Source organism: Rhamphochromis longiceps, linkage group LG12 (genome assembly GCF_057381845.1).
Source record: "Rhamphochromis longiceps isolate RC_006_pf linkage group LG12, R_longiceps_female_GT1.1, whole genome shotgun sequence".
Taxonomy (NCBI): Eukaryota; Metazoa; Chordata; class Actinopteri; order Cichliformes; family Cichlidae; genus Rhamphochromis; species Rhamphochromis longiceps.
In genome coordinates this window covers 18,829,827-18,850,212 of record NC_140568.1, presented here as the reverse complement: position 1 = coordinate 18,850,212, position 20,386 = coordinate 18,829,827, and the positions used below count along the sequence as shown (strand labels likewise).

The window sequence follows — 20,386 nt, the reverse complement described above, 5'->3', positions numbered from 1 at the left end:
GACCTCCTGTGGGATAAATGTCACTTTAGAGCTCTTGATGGACATGTTTTTATATAAATTAATTACAAACGGATGTATTTAAAGATGTACACCGATTTAGCCAAAGCGCTAATCCCACTGACAGATTAAGTTTTTTGTGTCAGTGTTGTGGTTTTTGTGTCTTTTTTTACAATCGCACCTGTCAAGCAATAGAATAAATTAAGCTGCGAGTGAACACGAAGATGGAGGAGAAAAAGGCAGCTTTAAAGATCCAAGTGATTTTGGCAAAGACCGACCACTGAAAGTGGTTCAAAAACTGGTGAATTAGCGATAAGGTCATTGGTAGTCAGTGTGTGTTGATGCACATGGGATTGAAGAACTGCTGCTGTTGACCTCTGTCCTAAATGGTGAACATCGGTGTCAGAACTGGATCCTTCAACAGTGCAGGGTGTTCTCTTCTAAATAATGATTTCTTTTACATCATGTGGATGTTTAGGGCCACTTTTTCCCAAATTAGCGAAGAGATTTGAAGAAGATCTGGTGAAAACAGTGTTCATCTGGGAAAACTGGATTTTGCTTTAACCTACCAAAACATTAGATGCTTTCAGACCAGAAAAATATATACATTGTTCTAATTACCTAATATCCCTTTTTTGTGTCTCTGTGTGTCTGCACTTTAAGAAACAGGGACCGATAGTCTTGCTTCTAGCACAGCACAAACCTTTGACCTACCTAAGTGTATGGTTGGTTTTGATTCAAGAAGTTGATCTTCTTGAATCAAAACTAACCATACACAGCCCTCTGGCAGAAACCTGTGTTTAAAAAAAACAAAAACAAAGAACAAAAGTCAGTTTTATGGTAGGGAGGAAATGCAGTGCAAATTCACTTGTCAAGAGAGATGTAAAAACATTTGCTTGCATTTCCTGTCAGCTTGCAGCCTGTCGTAACCACACACAGCGACACAATGTACTGAGAAATATTATGAAGCTGAATCCGGATTACAAGAAAGTCAAAAGGCCACAGAGACCAAAGCGGAGGAATATAAGTTGCTATGGTTGACTGGTTCCTGTCTTTTGGTGTCGACTGGCATATACTGGTAATGTAGGCACAAAGGATTTGTTATTCAAGCTTTTGGAAACCATCATCAGTGGCACCAGGACCTGCAGTTTGCTGGTAGAGACATCTGTTAAGGGTTAATGACTCCCTTTATACTTGGTAACATATAAAGAAAATAGTTAGTTTTTTTTGTTCAAATTATGTTCAAATTGAGTGCTTTAAACCATGGATGTAGTGTCAATTCATACTTCTCCTTTCCAGATATATTATTATGAAACATAACACACAACTTAAATCATAGTGTTCTCTGTCTTGTTGTTGTAGTTGTTGCCTTACCAGCTGCTAACTGGTTAATATTTCACCCTGCTGATCTCACTGCAAAGGGTCTCCTTTGCAACTTATCGGATATTAAGGATCTGCTGCTAAAGTCCTGGGGAGTCATCCTCCTTGGCAGGTCAGAACTGCTTCAGCAGCACAAGGAAGAGGTGCAGAAGACTCAGGAGCTAGTTTTAATGTTGCGACTGATTGATGTGTAATCAGTGTATACAAGGAATTTGAAACCATGATAGTAAAACGTTAAGAGCAACAACACCTACATAATGTAAATGAGGTCCACACAAGGCAATTCCTGTTATATTCTGTTAATTTAGCCTTTGTTTTTGTTTTTATTATAATTCCAACGATTGAAACTTGGTAATCTTAGCAGCCATTAATCCCTGCATTGGTTTTATATTGCCTCAGTGTGAGAAACTAGCTGCTTTCCACCACATCCCATATTTCAACTATCCTTTACCCACTGGCAGACTACAAACAATGACATTTCAGAGGGGGATGTGAGATAAGCTAAGTAGTGAGACTTGATGGAATTAATGTGTGTAACAATAGGGAGGCTAAGGGGTTAAAAAGACAAGCAAACACAAAAAAATGCCTACTGGAATAAGAGAGGAGCAGAAAGTATACAATCCTGTGTGGCACTGCCATGTCTGTCAATATAGCTTATGTCTATCTGTAATCTTTTAAGGACTGTAATTCACAGTGAGACACATCAAACGACTCTGGGAGGGTGTAGTGGCTCGCCTGCACAGTTGGCACTGTAGTTTGGGCAGTGGCGCACCACAAGATGTGTCTGACCTCTTACCCGCACACTGCTGTCTTCACCCCTTTTGATCCCTTCATCGTTTGATCAGTATTATTGCCTCAAAGCAATTAACTGAAAACTGTCTTCACTCTCTTCGTGTTTATGTTATTAAATACCAGTGTGTCGCTTTGAGCCTGCACAATTGACTCCTTTGTTTTGTTAACTGGTTTGATAACCTTGGTATTCATGTTGGGATAGGCGACTAGTAGTATCTCTGTGGAGCTCTGTCTCCATCCTAGTTCATCATCTCAGTGTATCATCACACAGTAGTAGTAGTGTCACAAAGGACATTTACAGATATCCTTTTTGTATGCAGTTTACTGTAACGGCAAATTCTAATTATGAGGTTTGAAAAGTTTTTTGTTTTTTTTTCTTAGTGTGGTGGCACCACTGTAGAACATCTGTCACAATTTTGCATATAATGCGTCTTTCAGCCGTCATGTTTTAGAGGTATAATGCCAAATTACAGTGTTCTCCAATATCTCAGAAATGGCACCGGCTTACAGCAGGACAAAGGAAACCTTTTGTAAGTGTTCAGGGCTGCTAATCTTTCCCTTTGCCATCTGGTGTCTAGAGGACAAAGCCATCTCTGTCCTTAAAGAGCTTAATCTATCAGTCCTGTTTTTGCCATAGTGAGTTAGTTCTCATCCATTATAGGCCACACTGTGTGGACATCTACACTATCTAGCTGGATTTGGCAGCTTTTATCTTTCCTCAACCCTGCTGCAATGCCACAGCTCAACATGTGTCTGTGTTTGTATGTGTGTGTGCGTGGGAGTGTTTTTGTAGGTTGGGGGTTGAGGCTCTGTAGATCTGACTTGGTTTTGGTACTACAGATAAAAAGTTGGGAATGCGAGCAGGGCCATCGTCAGCATTTATATCTCTGCTTACTGAATGCTATCGTGCTATCTTTAAATTTTCACAAGAGTCATACACCCCTGTTAGCCCACTTCCTAGTTTTCCGTCCTTGTCCATGACCTGAAGGACCCTGCGGCTCAGCTGAAGTGACTAATGTAGAATAAGATTACATTAATCAGTGGGGAACGTGACCTTACAAGTGACAGATTAAGTGTCAGGAATAAAACTCTGTCTTGCAGCAAAGAAAGAGACAAACTGAGTGGCTGCCTAAGGAGATTACTGGCCCTGACCTTTATTTGAAGCTCTGTGGCTGGCTGTTCCCAGCACAGACAAGTTTTATAAGTTTGGCTCCCCTCGCTGTCCTTTCCACCCAGAAGCAAGTTTGAGTTTATCGAGGGGTGGCATACAAGGACAAGCATTGTTTGTGTTTATGTGAGTGTGTGAGAGTCTGAGAGAGAGTGTGTGTTTATGTGGTTATTTTTGTATTGAGAAAAGAAGTGCCGCACAGAAGCTCCTGAAATAATAGAAAATGTACCTGAGGATCTTGAGGACATCATAGGCTTGGCTCCATTATGTGAGAGAAATATGATGAAAGCCAGAGCAGTGTCTGACAATGATTGGATCCCCCTCACATGTTCTCACCTTATTCTTTTATTCCCATCCTTCTGCCCTCTGTTTTCTCCTCTTAGAAACCAGGCGATGAGGAAGAAGCTCATCTTATACTTCAAAAGGAGAAATCATGCTCGTAAGCAGTGGGTAAGTATAGAACTTCACATTTTTGACTCTCTGCTGGCCTTAGCCCGTGACAGATGACTAGTATGAAAGTGGGCCAGCTGCTCCTTGAAGTGCGTGGCCATTTTAGGCATACAAAAAAAAAAAGGTTGTGGGTATGATCTGCTGTTGGTACTTGCACTGTGCTCCTGGGAAACAATTGCTCTCAAAACCAACCAAAAAAATAACCCATGTTGTCATCTGAAAGTATAATTTTGAATTCACTGTACACTGTAATGAGCAGTGTACAGGGTTACCCAATGCTCCAGCCTGCCAGGGCCTGAGTAAGACTGAGCTAAAGAGCACGACTATAAATAAAGCTGAGATCAATGGGGTGAGTTCTGATGCTAAAGCCAGGCAGCCATTGTAAAATCAACTGACTTGACAGGAAATCATTATTTTTTACTGACATTTGCGTGTATCCAAAAGTAAAAAATATATGATGAGAAAGTAGCATCTAATCTCTCAGTTGGTGCCAGAGGAACTCTGTCACAGCATATTCTGTATTGTAAGTTGATGTAAGAAAGAAAAAAAAAATGGTTCAAATGCAGCACCTCATCAGTGTCACGGTGTCCACTCTTCTCAAAGTGAGGAGCTCCTTGTGGGCAAAGTGAAGGGGGACGTTACATTGTAATTTATGAGCCCGTCGAGGGTCGTGTCTCCACCAGGGTTAATGGCCTGCTTTACAGCCTGCCTGTGAGGATGCTGGGAAAACAGTTGGCTGCCGTCTGCCGGAGATTTGACTCGAGGCTAGACTCCTCGTAGAATACCAACACGTCACTTTGCCCCCTCTGAACACACAGGGGTGCATGGTAGGATACACCCAGGAGACGTAATATGAAAAATCATTTTGTTCTTTGAGGGTTGCCGTGTGTTTTAAGGTTTCCTGTCAAATCTTCAGGAAATGCATCTTCTCAAACGTAATACTCCTCCTAGTTCAAATCCAATATGGCGTAAGGATCATATTTAAATAGATCCACATTAGACTGAGCTCGTTTTGTTTCTGTGATCCTTCAGGAACAGAAGTTTTGCCAGCGCTATGACCAGCTAATGGAGGCTTGGGAGAAGAAGGTGGAGCGCATTGAAAACAACCCACGGCGCAGAGCCAAGGAAAGCAAGGTGCGGGAGTACTACGAGAAACAGTTCCCAGAGATCCGCAAGCAAAGAGAGCTGCAGGAGCGAATGCAGAGGTGGGATGATTTGTTTTCCCTACCGGCACAACAGACACTGTTAATGTAACAGACTCAATCAGTTTGATTTGTTGCCTTATTACTGCTGCTCTTGTAAAGCGTTAACGTGGATTTGTTTCATCATGTGATGTAGGTAGCTCACTGCCAGCAGTGTGTGGGTAGATTTGAATGAACGGGTCTTCTTTTTTTCTTTTTGTAGCCGTGTTGGGCAGCGAGGGGGTGGGCTGACCTCATCTGCAGCTCGCAGTGAACATGAAGTCTCTGAAATCATTGATGGAATATCAGAGCATGAGGTAAGCTCTTCTCTTAAAGTGGCTTAGCCCCTAGACTTGGTCTTCATGTGCATCTTGTATTTGTAAGTTCTTCCCAGTCAAGCTGGGAGAAATGTGATTATGCCTTAATATGTAAATCTGTATATGTGAGCGTTCACCTATTTCGTATTAAATATGTGAAGTTTGTGAGCTTAAAAATTGTCTATATGTTAATTGCTGCTGGTTTAAAGGTAAGTGCAGCTCAGGCCAAATATTGATGTGTAGCATTTTAGCTTCACTGCACTTTGGATGTTTTTTATTGCTCTTTTTTTTTTTTTTTTTTTTTTTTTTTGGTGACGCCTGCAGTTACTGGTGGCAGTATTGATACCAGTTTAATGCTGCACCTCACACAGTTATAGGTGTACAAAGAGAAAAAAGGACCAGAAAATCTGTCAGTAATTGGCCTTTCCCATCATCATGCTGAACAATCATCTTTTTTTTGGTTTTGTTTGTTTTTTGAAAGACACAACGTGAGTCTTTGAACAAAAACTTGCTGTAAAAGTGAAAGCTGGTTACCTTGCTAAGAAGTCAGAGGTGTGCTGTTGCCTGCAGCACTTCATCTGAACAGATCACTAGCAGTTCCTCCTTGTTTCCTTACTCTCTGTCATAATTCAAACCGATTCACTGACAGAGCAGTGCCAGAGCTGCTGACATAAACAATGCATTTGCTCTGACTTCAATATAAGTCAACTTGTGTTTTGTTAGGTGAATTTAAATGTGAAAATACTACAGTGGGAAATGTTTGGTTTGCTTCGGCTATGATAGTCTTGTCATCAGCTTTCCAGTGACTGGAGGGTTGCATGTCTAATCGACTGACAATAAATAATCGCAACATTGTCAGGAATAAATACATCTTTAGAGTCCTGACTTCGGTTCAGGAGATGAAGCTTGTAGTGAGGAAGAGGATGACGCTTTATCCAGATGCCAGGCGCGCTGTCTTTCTTTGTATTTTCACTTTTTTGGCAGGCATGAATAAAAATTTGCCTTCATGGCACTTTTCTCCTCTACCTTTGGTGTACTCTGTATGTGACCAGTCTCTAGCCACATGGATAAATGCAGTTAAGCAGAATGACAATGTAGATTTAATCCTCGCCTATTTTTTTTTTTATTTTTTTAATTTTTTTACATTTCTTAGCATATAACCCTTTCAAAAATATGCCTCAGTTCACATTTCATTCCAGTAATTCAGTAACCAACATTTAAACATCCTCTGTGCAAAAATTTATGTTTCTAAAGTGAAACAGTGGAAAAATTACAGCACTGTCAATACATGAATATCCAGACGCTGTACAAAAATGTCCACTTTCGGCACACAATTGGACACCATACCATTGGAATTTTTTTTTTTTATGTATTAAAGAGCAGAAATTAATTAATTTTATTAACAGGCCTAAAAATGCTTTTTTAAAAAATATTTTTGAAGAATTAACCACACATTTACATGGTAATGGCCCTTTTCTGCAGTGCGCATAGAGCGTTTGATTGGCCTGGCTGTAACTTTGGTTTCCTTTGGTCAATTTGCATGATTGGCCCCTCTTTTTAACCGTTTGAGCCAACAGGATCACAGTAACAATGTCACGTTGACATCACTTCAACCAATCTAGAAGATAACCAGCCTTTCTTTAGCCTGATACATGAAGTCTGAAGAAATTCTTGTTTGGTTTTGTTTGTTTAGCAGACTTCTGCGCATTTACGTAACTGCTCGTTTAATCATGGCTTGTTTTCGGTGTGTTTGGCGGTTATAGAAATGGTTTATATGACATTTTTGCTGAGATTCAGAGCTTTCTGTGGATACCACACATGTCTGGACTTACATTTCTCACCTGTGTTATAACCAATTAAATGTGATCTCCTCCTTTTTGCCCCGGCACCGGGGGCGTGGGGCTTAAGTGGTTAAAAAAATGACCAACTATACTTTTGAGGCCACCACAACCCAGAAGCTAGCACAGCTGCTTTCAGCTGGAATGCTCTCAAAGGCTTTAGGAGTTTCTGGCAGTTTCTACTGGCTCTCTCACTGGTAGTCTTACCTCCTTTCTCTTTGCTTTATGTGCTGTGTAATCTGTACAGTTGACCCATAGCCTTAGCTTCAGTAATCATAGTTCTTGCCCGTTACACTCTGTGTAATTGTTCTGCGATGAATCTAAACCTTCAGGCAGAGAATGGGGAACTTTAGCATGGACTTCAAAATCACAGCTAAGTAACTGCCTGGAGATTTACAGGTTTTGGGAAGAGTTTTAGTATTAAAAATATTTTGACATTCAAGTGTTGTGGGGCATTTAAAGTACAAAAGCTAATAATTACTCCAGTTGAAATGAAATTCAGTTCTCAAAGTGTGTTTTCAAATTGAAAATATAGTCACTGAAAATATCACAGACCAGTCACATGCAAAGTACACCAAAGGTAGAGGAGAAAAGTGCCAAGAATGCAAATTTTAATTAATGTCTGCACCTTCAGACTCACGATATGAAGGATCACACCTATGTTTTATCATCTGAGACAGGGTCCCCCTCACCAAAGAAGTGAAAACACAAAGGAAAGACACAACGTGACTGGCATATAGATAAAACGTCATCCTCCTCCTCATCACAAGCTTCATCTACTAAACTGAAGTCTGGACTCTAACACACAAAAATATGCACAAAAGCTCGTACTTATTCCTGACAGTGTCATGATTACTTATTGTCAGTCGATTAGACTGCAAACCTTCAGTCTTTGGAAAGCTGACAACAAGACAGTGCTTTTCATTTACAAACCAGTCCTGAGGTTTTGGTTCTTTGTTACGTTGCAAATAATTGAGTGATGGGAAATAAGTCTGTGAAGGAGAGCTGCTATTAGACCTAGCATAACAGAGCCTGTTGAGTCACCAAATCACACTGAAATTCTGTGCTTGTTTTCCAAATGCTTCAAACATCATGTGCTACCACACAACTTTTTAAGAGAGTGCATGTCTGTATTAGCACTAGGCTGTATGTCTCTCTGGAGACCAGCCCCCTCACTCCAGGATGTTGATTTCTCTGTCTTGTGTGGGTTTGTGGCACGCGTGGACACTAGAACACAGAGAAGCAAATGCGACAGCTGGCAGTCATCCCTCCTATGCTGTTTGACGCTGAGCAGCAACGCATCAAGTTCATCAACATGAATGGGTTGATGGGTGACCCCATGAAGGTGTACAAGGACCGGCAGGTTATGAATATGTGGAGCGATCAAGAGAAGGACACGTTCAGAGAGAAGTAAGCTCCTTTCCTTTGATAATAACACTGCTAGAAACAGAAGCTGTTGGACACCCACAGCACAGCATATGACCAGACTGTTGGTTTTCCTTCATCTTTACAGGTTTATTCTGTTTTCAGATGCTGTATTAACTTTCAGTTCAGCTCTTACGTTCATAAAATTTCCTGAGATTTGCTTTTTATATAACATGGCGAACTGCGTCTTTTACTCCCTGTGAAACATGTGTGACTGAGAAAGGGTCAGGGAGTTGTTAGTAAGGAAGTGACTCTTCCTCTTTCGTGAGAATTGAGAAGAGGCGGTTCAGGCAGCCAAATCAAACCCGTGCTGTAAAATCGTCAACTTTAAAGTTTGGCCCCACATAAACTTCAGCTTCTTCTTCTAACAATTCTGATCTAAAAGAAATACTAAGTAACCGGTTTTATTTATTTATTGAAATATTTATTTATGTAATAGATTTTAGATTTAAAGCAGGGTTTTTGTTTTTCTCCTTTTTTCTGTTCTTTTTGTTTTATTTTTTTTAGGTAAGCTGAGTCATAAATTCTCATTTTCTTTCTGTGTGATCGCTGATGTCATCCCACCCCCAGGCACTCTCTTCGTGGTATTTTGTGACTTTCCAGAAATTACCATTATTTTGGATTCATTCTGTTGCCTTTGTTGTGCTTCCACAGGTTCATCCAGCACCCCAAAAACTTCGGTCTGATTGCGTCTTTTCTAGAGAGAAAGGTATACTTTTTTTCTCCCTCTTCACTCCTTTGTTTTTGTGTCATTCCCTTTTTTCAAGGCATAAGAAATGACATTTGTTTCATGTTTCAGACGGTGGCAGAGTGTGTGCTCTTTTACTACCTGACCAAAAAGAATGAGAACTACAAGAACATTGTGCGAAGGAACTACCGACGCAGAGGAAGAAGCCAGGTATTTTCATCTTTGAGGCTTACACTTCTGATAGATTCTCTGCATTGTGATTGAGTTGAGATAAGATTGTTTTTGTGTAGAGCACATGGGGTACTTTATGTGTAAATATGGCACACTGAAAGACTTAAGTCCCTTTAAAATCAACTCAGAATGAGGCTGATAATGTCTGTTGTAAACACAATCATCATCTCACCATGTTAAACCATTTTTCTGTAGTAGGGTGACGTTATTCCTGCTCCAAATGAACTCTGTTATAATGTATCTAACCGCAGGTGCTAACTTCATGGTGGCACTAATGAAATGGCACATGTAGGGCGACCTTTTCGTATGTTTATGAGCAAACTATGTCATCTTTCCTGAAGAAACTGCTCATTACCAGGCACTTTGCGACCATATCTCTTGATTAGCAGCTAGCATTTACAGCTCACTGTCACAGAGGGAGGTATCTGCAGAGGAGGAACAGAAAGTGCATTGCTATACATCAGGATTGCTCCAAATGGTAACAGATTATTTTTGGGGAGAGGAGAAAATATAATAGGAAATGACTTAATATAAATGTTAATGTCTTTCCAGCTTCACAGAGTCCAATCTTTTTCTAAGTATTGTAGTGTTGTGTTGAGATCATTATTAATTTCACAGAGCGGGAGAGGACATTAGGGATGCTGTGCAAATGGAGAAAAAAGAATTAGCTTCTCTGTGTGAAAGGTGCATTTTTAAATTTACTCTTCTCCCTCCCTAACAACAAATGCTAAGTAAGATTTTGCCAATTGTTGTTTGGTTGTCAGGAGCTACTGAAAATATGTCTATTACAGAGATACACATTGTTTACATGGTTTGGGTGAGCATTTGCTCAGAATGATACTGCAAATACCTCAAAAAGAGAATATGAGATCTTAATTCTTGATGAAGAGCCGACTGATCATTGTTAAGCAGTATTTATGGTTTTAGGTCGAGCTGCGTGTCAGTGCTGTGAACTCTAACCATAAAAGCCCAGACAGGCAGGAAACTGCTGAGGAAGTGGTTCTGGGTGCTTCAGGAGCAAGAAATGTGCTACTGTAATTTCGGAACTTTCGCATCCTCTTTGGTTTTGCCTATGCTAAAATTGAAGCTGCGTAAATCTTCATTTAGGTAAAGTGAGATGCATTTAAAAAACAATAAAAGAAAGCAAGGTTTTAGAAATGAGGAAGAGTGGAATTTCTTTTTTTTTTTTTTTTTGGTTTCATATTCTATGTTTAAAAAAACAAGAAAAAAACACCACCACGAAGGCCAGCCTGACACCGTCGGCTAGGAAGTCTCAGACTTGGGTTCTGCCACCAAAATTGCTAAGTCATTCGCTGTTTGGAAGCAAGCAGAACATGCATGAAATCGGAGAAGATAAATTGTGGTTAGTAATGCTAGAAAGATACTGGAGTAACCTACTCAAGTAAAGCTGTTAACCACCGACTGCTTCTTTTTATATTAATCTGATGGGCAGGATGCACAGGATTTTGACAAAATCTGAATGCCTCTGCGTTTGCACACTGAAGCGTGTGCGTCAAAGATGTGCAAATTGCAGGAGATTTTTGGGTTGTTTGTTTTTGCCAAACTACTTGGGATTATCTTTGTAATACGGCACCTCATTGTTGTGTTTTTTCCTCACAGCACGGTCAGCAGCAGCAGCAGCAGCAGCAGCAACAACAAGTGAACCGGAACAGCCAGGAAGACAAGGAGAAGGAGGAGAAAGAGAAGGAGGCAGAGCGGGATGAAGAGAAAAATGACACTGAAGACAAGGAAGATGGAATGAAGTGAGTTGCCATTAATTAAAAAAAAAAAAAAAGAAGTCAAAACTATCCAAGCAAGCTTTTAGCACTGGGAGCTTTAAATTTGAGAGCACACTGACAGCTCAAAGAAAAGATGGAGTTGAGTGGGTGAACCCATACAGCTGGAGTAATTTTTCTTACTTGATCTTTTTCTCCAAGTCGCAATTTTTCGAATTGTTCCATGTCAGGATGCAGGAAATGGAGTTGGGGTAATTTTTGGCTATTGGGAGTTGATCTGGAAATGCAATCATTCTGTAACCCTTGAGCTCTTTCTCCCTCACCTCCAGCCAGACTTTCCACCTACAGCAATTTTGAGCTTCCATTTGCTCTCCCTAGTAGAGCAGCTGTTTTCCTGTTTACGTTCATCCCTTTGCAAATAGCACAAAGTCTCATTTTTAAAACTCTGTGCTTATTTTGTTAGTCTGAGTTGTTTTTGGTGAGGAAAATAAGCCGTGTAATTAACCTAGCTGGGTGCAGTGTTGAAGGAGGGGGTGTTTTTAGGCACGGTGCCACTGAATGAGGCAGAAACGGTAGGAATTTCATTGCATTCTGTTGCCTGAAAATTATTAGATAAATCCATCCCTCTGCGTGTGTATTTAGGCACTATATTATGTTGTCAGCTGAGAGTGTACACTCTAGCAGTTTCAAGCAATGGTAGGTCATATTTGCAGATGTGTCAGACTGCAGGAGGATGATGATGATGAAGCGTTGCCGGGTGCCCGCCTGCTCTGAGGCGAGGCCAGGGGACTCCGTGACTCCCAGCACACCCCGCTGCCTGCCTGTCACCCCTGGCACAGCTGGCTTGCCTATATTTAGTGTGCCACCAGCTCCCCTCAGCAAGATTAATGGAGCTGGGGGAAGATGAATGGAGGAGCAGAAGGTTCAAATTCAGTGGCTGTCTCCTGGCATGCCATTGTGCAGACACTCAATAAATTATCCTGGAAATAAAAAGAATGGAAAAAGCAGCGTCTGCATACACGTTCAAATTTTTGATTTGAAGTTTGTTTCATTCTGAGGTATTTTTGCCCATCCTAGGGCTGTGTGATATGACCAAAATCTCATATCCCGATATAAGACATCTATCGTCCGATAACGACATAAATCACAAAAATGTAATATTTTCTGTAAATTCTGTGAATCTCGGGCAGCTCGACTTGCGGGAAGTGTTTCCAGCTGCGCGTCATGTAACTGTAGTCAAGTGTTCTAACAGATGCGTGAAACTATACATTTTTAGACATAAGTTGTAATGGCCGCCATTTTCTTTGTTATTTACTTTGAGTATTTATTACACAGCGTGGTGCGGGGCAAAGCCTGTTCTAACGTTTGAGTCTAAGGTTTATTTTTTTAGCACCTGGCGACTCTTTTTTTTATTTCTCATCCGGAAATAATCTGCTCTTTCACGTGATTCTCAACAGGATCTTTGGCTTTATTGTGAAAGGTTTATGTGGAACATAAACAAGCGGACACGCGATGGTGTTACCGTCGTTGTTGCTAACGACAACGCATAAAAACAGGCGCTTGTCCGTCCGTAGTGTGGTTATATAAAATATAAGAGAAAGAGAGAACTTTAAGAAATGAATATAGCCACTGCAGTGACCATCAAAACGATGAAAAAATATTGTTGTAAACAGTTTATTTTGCGACCCACGAAACAAACGATAGCGTAAAATGAAACGATAGACGTTTTTATATCGTCATCTGATATGTATCGTTATATCGAACAGCCCTAGCCCATCCTCATTTGGACAAACATGTCCGTGTCCAGGATTGGGACAGTATACCCACGCAAGTAATTGCATCAGGCATATAAGGTCATTATTTTTGCATATCAGAAAACAGTCCATTAGTTTCATTTACCTGCTTCTCTGTCCACATATTGAATAATGTACCACAATTTCCCAGTGTTACTTCAGTGAGATGCTTTTTCTTGGTCCTGCTGTTTTTTAGCGTTGTAGTATTGAAATGTGTCACAGCTCCTGTTTGTTCAATATTTGCATCCTATCATTTGCATTTTTTTTTTTTTCAGAAATTATTATAGTCCCAATAAATATTAAATAAAATTTATATCCCTGATGAATATTTGGAACCATTTTTTTTAAATCTTGAGTCATCATTTTGTGATGAACTTTGCCTGCACAAAACTCACCACAGATCATGCTTGTAGTCTGTTCTTCTGCAATAAAACACTTGATTTCAGTTTCAGACTGAAGCCATTATGCTGTTGAATCATACCCCCCACCCTACCTTTGTTTTGTTTTGTTTTTTTCTTTAAAAGACTATTATCAGTGCCTCACAGTGCTGCCCAGAAATTAATGTCCCGTTTAATAGACCCGACCATTCAGCAACCCGGTGCATTCTCTTGCTGACTCTGTTGACATTTTCCAAATACAGGGACGACACCTCTGGAGAAGATGCAGAGGACAAAGAGCCTCCCGTGGCTATCAAGGGTCGACGAACAGCCAATAGCCAGGGACGCCGCAAGGGCCGTATAACCCGCTCTATGACCAGCGAAGCAGAGGAGACCTCAGCACCGCCACTCAACAATGAGCTCGGTCAGTATCTCTTGCATTGCAGCAAATTGGTGCAGATTTCTCCTCTCTCTTCTTTCAGTGTTAAAAAAAAAAACAAATTATCATATGACTTAAGCCACGCTGAACTCTGTAGCCTTAGAAAACAATGTAGGTAAACAGCATGATAAAATTGCTATTGGACTTATATACAGATGTAAAGACATACTTTATTACAAAATCATTCTAAATTAACCCCATAATTTTTAACTGGATGTAAAAGATTAAGATGGCATGCAGGAATAAATTGTGTGCATTTGTTAACAGCAATTGAACAAGAGAGAATCTTTACAGATAAATATTTGCCATCATCACTCAGCACTGAGTTTGGTCACCTTTGATCTAGTTGTGGTCTTTGGTCCCGTACCACAAGAGTGCACTGTTGATCCTTTGTCTGTTATTCGTGTTGTCTTATTCAGTCTTAAACTCATTACTTTTGCCTGACTGTCACTCAAACACCATAAAAAAAAGAAATCGTAATGGGTGTAAAATGTGGCAGCATTAGGTACGCACACAAAATCCTATTGGCAAAAGATGAACTATTAATAAAGGACTGTGTGTCAGCACTGTCCCCCTGCTTAGCTCTGTTTCATGTTCTAACAGATGGTGTGTAAGCTGTGCACACACAGACAAACTAGCTTCAGGCTAGGATGGCATTTTTGATGTTTCAGCATTTGTGCATACATGCTGCAGGTGTAGTCACAAAGAATCCCCTGGTGACTTGGGCTGTAGGGGCTCTCAGTCAGCAGCCACACCCCTGCCACTGTTTGCTCCCTTGCTAGCAGAAGTGCTAGCTGGCCCAATGTGCCCTTCACAGGTCCATATAGAGGACACGTGAGCACAGACTCCTGCTGCGCTGTCCTGTCATGGAAGGCCAGGGACAGCCTGGCTTATGGCCTGTGCAGCGAAAGAAGCCAGTTGTTATGTCTATAATCATTAACTGACTTCTCTCCTTGGATTTCCTGCTTCCACCATCTAAAACAAACAGTCCCTAGCGACCCATGCTGCAGTGCTTCACTAGCAAGCAACTCAAGCCTCCCTCCCCCTCTTATTCTTTTTTTCTTCTTTAATTTCTCTCTGTCTTTCTTCTCGTCAGTCACTCCCTAACAGACATAGTGACAACTCCCCACTCCCCCCTCCACCTCCTCCCGCCTTCTCTAACTTGGTGGTTCTCCTTTTTTGTCTTTTTTTTTTTTTTTTGTCTTTTTAAAAAAAATTTTTTAACAGCCAATCTTGAAATGAATGAGAGCTCTCGCTGGACTGAAGAAGAGATGGAAACTGCCAAAAAAGGTAAGACACCTTTCTTTTCTCATGTGAAGTAGCTTTATTGCATGTTTTATGTATTATAATAAACTCGTCAACGCAAAGAATACTTATCAGCTTCAAGCACTGTTCGAAAGCATAGACAAGTGATGTGGCTGTGACTTCCTGTTGGTGTGGTAGCAACCACCACGTGCTGCTAGGTTATGTCTATGCATGTGTATGTCAGTCTGCCTGAACGGAGTCTGCTGCTTTTTGGAGCCGTTTCCCTGTGTCTCTGGGTCAAGGCAAGCCTGTATTTTATCAAGGAGGCTGTAAAGTCTGCCCCTTATCAACCAACCCCTGCGAATACGGCAGTCATTAACGAATGCGGCTGTTTATTGTCTCTCACTGAAGATTACTGGCTGATTCATAAAGGTCACTGACATTCTGTCAGTTTTCCTTGCACCTGCACTCTCTGAGTATGCTTTTAAAGTTGTTTTTTTTTTTTTTTTTTTGGTTTCGTTTTTTTAATATGCAGTACATTACCCTCATTTGCTGATTCAATGAGCCCTTTACCTGCAGTAATGTTTACTATGCTTTAAAAACACGTTTACATATTGCAAGAAAAGGTGAGTGTGTGTGTGTGTTGGCAGTGACATTGCATATAAAGATCTTTCTTTACTCTTCACAATAAATGTATCCTTTTTCGATAACTTCTAAAATAGTGGGCAAAGTTGATCAACTACCTCTTTGTAGTGCTAGGTCTTCTGCACATGATTCACTGGGTTTCACAAGGCGGCTGCTTTGTGGTAATTTATAGGTGATGTGTCATTGTGCTTTGTGCGACTGGCAGGCCTGTTTTTGAATGTTTTGAACAGCAGATGAGGTGCCTTGCAAACAACTATCAGAAGCTCCAGTGTGATATTAAAATCCCATTTAGTCTGCACCTGCTTTGTGCTTTGTGTCCCGTCTCCTGCAAATTGCTACTTGGGTGTTTGTGCAGGTTTGTGTGTTAAGAGGTTATTTTGTGATAACTGGCACTAGCCTGGCTCGAACACGGTCCTGTGTAGTAATCCTGGTTAATGTCTTCAGTTCCATTCTCCTGCTGTAGGATTAGTGGGGCACTCCATCCAAGAGGATTAGCCTGGCAGCTCTGTGGGAGCGGTGCTTCTGTGAAGGGCTTATGTAACCACAGAACCCCAGCTACAGTACCAAGGGCTGAGGAGGAGGAGGAGGTCGTTTTATCATCAGTTCTAGCAACAACCTCCACACCTGTCAAAAGGGATTCCCTTTCCAAGAATTCAGACATTCCAAGATCACAACCTCCGTCCTCCCATTTCCTCAGTTGCGCTTTAGTTTTGAATAAGCTTGTCAAGGTGCTTTTCCGCAGCAGGTGCTTGACATGTATATGTTTTAAAGAGGTTTAGGTGTCCCGATGCTAATGTGTTTATCCCTTTGAGCTAACCAGATCTGAATAATGGCATTTATAGTGTCTGGCTGGGCCTCACCATTCCTGCGTGGCAGTGCCAGCCAGCAGTGCCTTCGAGGATGGCATGGCCACACTTGGAGATGGATCGCCCTTGTCTTCCCCAGTCAAAGATTGGCACCTCAAACAAGAGATGAGCAGGCTTTGTAACTCTGTCTTAAACCCACCACCCTACGCCTACGTGAATGTGGGCACATGCAAGTAATGTGTAGCAAAGGCTATGCCTGTGTGTGCTGGAGTGCGTACCAGTCTTGGCCAGCATTTATGTAAGTGTGCTAATCTGCCAGGCTTCGCTTGGGTGCGGGCAGCCAGGCAGCTGGATAATAGGCCCAGCTCTGCATGCTGGAAGAACCCATTTAAAGGAGCAGCAGGTAGAGAATGCCATATTATCTTTTCTCCCTTTCTCCTCCGCCGTTGCTCCAACTCTCTCTCGTTCTGTCTCTCGGTTGGGAAGATGGCAACAGCCCAGATTGGCAAGAGCTGTGGAAGATTTGGCAAGCGCCTCTTTCCCCCACTCACTTTCTCTCTCCTCTCACTGTGTGTTGTTATAAACTAGAGAGGTCACATTCAAGATGAAAAGCAGGTCAGTCAGGAAAAATGTGAAAGCCTTTATGCTTTCTCATGGTATCAACATCAACTCCCTCTCTCACCCCTGCTGCCCCCACTCTTCTCTCTGTGCTTACTCTCCACTTCTATATCCTTTCCCTTTCTCCATTGTCTCTCTGGCTCAGTGGCTCTGCTTTCTGTGTTTCCTCGCTTTCACCAGGCTTCTCTCTCTCTCTCTCCACCCCCCCCCCCCCTCTCTCTGTTTACTCTTGGACTGCCCGAGTGTATGTTTGTGTCTGTGTGCTAGAGTATTAACGAGAGAGAGAGAGAGTTTGTACTCACTCATGCGGTTGTGTGTGCATGTGTGTGTATGTGCATGCCGCGGTGCCTGCTGGCAGAGTGAGGTAGGGGGAGGGACAGACCGACGGAAAGAGGGAGGGAGGGAAAAAAAGAGAGATAGAGGAGAGATCAGATGAGGAGAGAGAGGCTGAGCACATAGAACCGCCCCACAGTCCCACTTTCCTGTGGAAGTCTTCCCAGGCGACCGCCATTGGGGAGAGGAGCGACTGAGAAGAACAGAGCAGCACTCACCGAAGCACAGGGAGGACAGAGGGAGAGGGAAAAGGAGGGGAGAGGCCAGGAGCATGTGCTGGTTTAGAGTATGTCAACCTGACACCGGCTCATGTATCGAGCCAGCTGGCAAGAAGAACACTGAGACTGAGCTGTTTTCATCTCCTCTGCTCTGGATCCGGAAGGCCCAGCCCTGAACAGCTTCCCTGCTGGCCCTCGAGAGATCAGACCGTCTGATAGCGTTATCCAGAGCAGGGGCACGAGACGACGACCAGAGCGACAGGCATGTGACAGACAGGAATAACCACTTTCTGGCCGCACCAGGTGTTGATTGGACTTTATCTGGGAGGAGCTAAAGAAAATACGATGTCCTGATTGGGTGTGAGGCTACCACCTGTTTCAGTATTCTTACAGCTGATTGGATGTATGCTACATGTGTGTTGCTCTGAGCAACTGAGGCCCTGAGCCAACTATAACTTATTGGGATTGTGCTTTGTGTGGTTTGTGTGCTTGCGTGTGGCGGATCAAACTGGATATAGCTAGAGGTCATCACAAAGTGACCTTTGACCTTCAGTAAATAAATTGAACTCTTTAGCACTTCAGCTTCACTGCATGCTGCGAAGAGTTAATCTAACTTCTATAAATGTGCTTATTCTTATGCCACCGTTGTTTCATGGTTGGTGTGAAGGCATATATTTTTGTGTGTACTCTTATCAGTTTCGAGGGTGTATGACTTGTAGGGCAGTCCACCCCCTCCCACCCACAGACTTTAAAAGGTTATTAGGTATCAGCAGTCACGTGTCTCAGTCCTCATGGAGCGAGTCAGGCCAACCAGTCTTTTCTTCCTGGGAGAAGCTTTTCTAGCAATACCTTTGGTGGCAGCAATGAATATTTCAGCTGAAAAACCTCTTCCACTTTAACAGTTTCAAGGTGCGCTGCCACTTTTAGACTCCAGAAGCTCAGACATGAAGATCACCCAAGCTTGTTATGGCAGCTCTTTTTATAATAGTATTAATAAATTCTCAGCCGAACAGTGAATATTATAGGTCTTTCCACTTTTTCTGCATGATTCATAGCTTTGCTAGCCCTTTTAGCTAGAGATTTTTTTTTTAAATTACATTTACACACTGTATGTGTGACACAGCACTTATGTAGGTGCTAATGTTAATACAATTGCAACTATTGTGCGAGTGAAACACGACTGTGCAGTTTTAAAAAAAACTTTTTCATATTTAGGTGGCATTTTATGTGTCGTAATATCAGTGTTATAAGTATCTCTGTACACAAAGTCTTATGAAACATTTCCAGGAAATGAGACTTGTAAACAACTAATAGATCAGTTTTTATTGCAGATATTACTTAGTAATAGTCTTATCACTAACTACTCAATCCAGTGTTGGTATCAGATTCAGGCTTTCAGATTATTATGAGAGCTGAACTGATGGGGCTGTAAACAGCTGTCCTTTCCTCTCCTTTGGCTCGCAGCTCTGCGTGTCGTCCTACTACCTCCATTAAGCGATGAGATGCAGAGACCTCTGAACCCATGGCCAAGGTTATCCCAAGACGTGTTGGCTCTGTGCCTGTTAATAACACCCCTCCCACCCACCAGCCCCCAGCAACCTTTTGAGAGCTGTCCTGTTGCCAGGACCTGTCAGGCTGGCACAGGAAACAAGTGGGTGGTGTAAGCTAAGCCTCTTACAACACACTGTTAATGAGCTGCCTTTTAGCTAACAGCAGACTCTGGGAGGGGGGCGCTGGAGCAGATTCTATGCTATCTGTATTTCTCATTTACTTGTCTTTATGCACTGAATGCTCTCTGCATATCTTACTATAGCACATATACACACTTTGTGTGCGTCCCTACATTCTTGTGTGTTTCATGACAGGTTGATCTATCACAGCCCTGGCCCAGCGGGTGCCTGTAGACTCTTGTGTAAGGCCCAATCATGTGCTTGACTGAGTAAAGGACTTGGGTTTCTTGGAAGTGGGTCACATCAAAGTCAGTTAGAATATGACACACAGTGACCCCAGTGGAGTGAGTTAGTGATGTCATTGGTTTGACTGGCGGTTTACCTACCACTAGCACGTCCCTCTCCTTTTTGCTTTATCAGTCTCTCTCTTTCTTTCACTCTCTGTCTGTACTTTGGAAATCTATGTTAATAAGCCATGGTGCTCCTTGCAGAGTGGAACAGTGTCTATGTTACACTGTGGGTAAAACTCCCAGGCTGTGCCGCAGTTTAGACAGCTGTATAGAGACGGATGTTCCTGGCTATTGATTTACAATGGCAACGCTGTACACTTGAAGAGATTAGAGATGGCGTTGATAGTATATAAGCCAAAATAACCATTAAATTTACAATCGTCACAAGCAGTGCACTTTGCACAGCTTACATCTTTTACAGCTGCAGAGAGAATAGCAGATCATCAAGGGCCACATCCACACGTCTGTCTCTGTATGTCTATCCTAATCCCTCTGCCTGTCCATCTGTTAATTCTAGGCCTTCTCCAGTATGGTAGGAATTGGTCCGCCATCGCCAAGATGGTGGGATCAAAGACCGTGTCACAGTGCAAGAACTTCTACTTCAACTACAAGAAGAGGCAGAAACTGGATGAAATTCTGCAGCAGCATAAAATGAAATCGGTAATCAAAATGACATCCGCAAGCCTTTAAAAAAAATAAAATGAATTTTATACTTTGTGTAATGTTATACTGTAAGATTGCTTCTGTTG

At 42.0% G+C, this 20,386-nt stretch overlaps 1 protein-coding gene across 4 annotated transcripts in view; it reads left to right on the top strand.

Annotated features, from left to right (window-relative positions):
• ncor2 (nuclear receptor corepressor 2) overlaps positions 1 to 20,386 on the top strand; it is a 91,454-nt gene that overhangs the window by 45,535 nt on the left and 25,533 nt on the right. For all 4 annotated transcript variants that reach the window (XM_085425045.1, XM_085425044.1, XM_085425043.1 and 1 more), the window contains exons 9-18: positions 3,721 to 3,787; positions 4,820 to 4,992; positions 5,192 to 5,285; positions 8,355 to 8,533; positions 9,203 to 9,257; positions 9,348 to 9,446; positions 11,088 to 11,230; positions 13,637 to 13,797; positions 15,040 to 15,102; positions 20,155 to 20,297. In XM_085425045.1, coding sequence (XP_085281171.1) covers positions 3,721 to 3,787; positions 4,820 to 4,992; positions 5,192 to 5,285; positions 8,355 to 8,533; positions 9,203 to 9,257; positions 9,348 to 9,446; positions 11,088 to 11,230; positions 13,637 to 13,797; positions 15,040 to 15,102; positions 20,155 to 20,297 — 1,177 coding nt within the window. The remainder of the gene's footprint in view (positions 1 to 3,720; positions 3,788 to 4,819; positions 4,993 to 5,191; positions 5,286 to 8,354; positions 8,534 to 9,202; positions 9,258 to 9,347; positions 9,447 to 11,087; positions 11,231 to 13,636; positions 13,798 to 15,039; positions 15,103 to 20,154; positions 20,298 to 20,386) is intronic.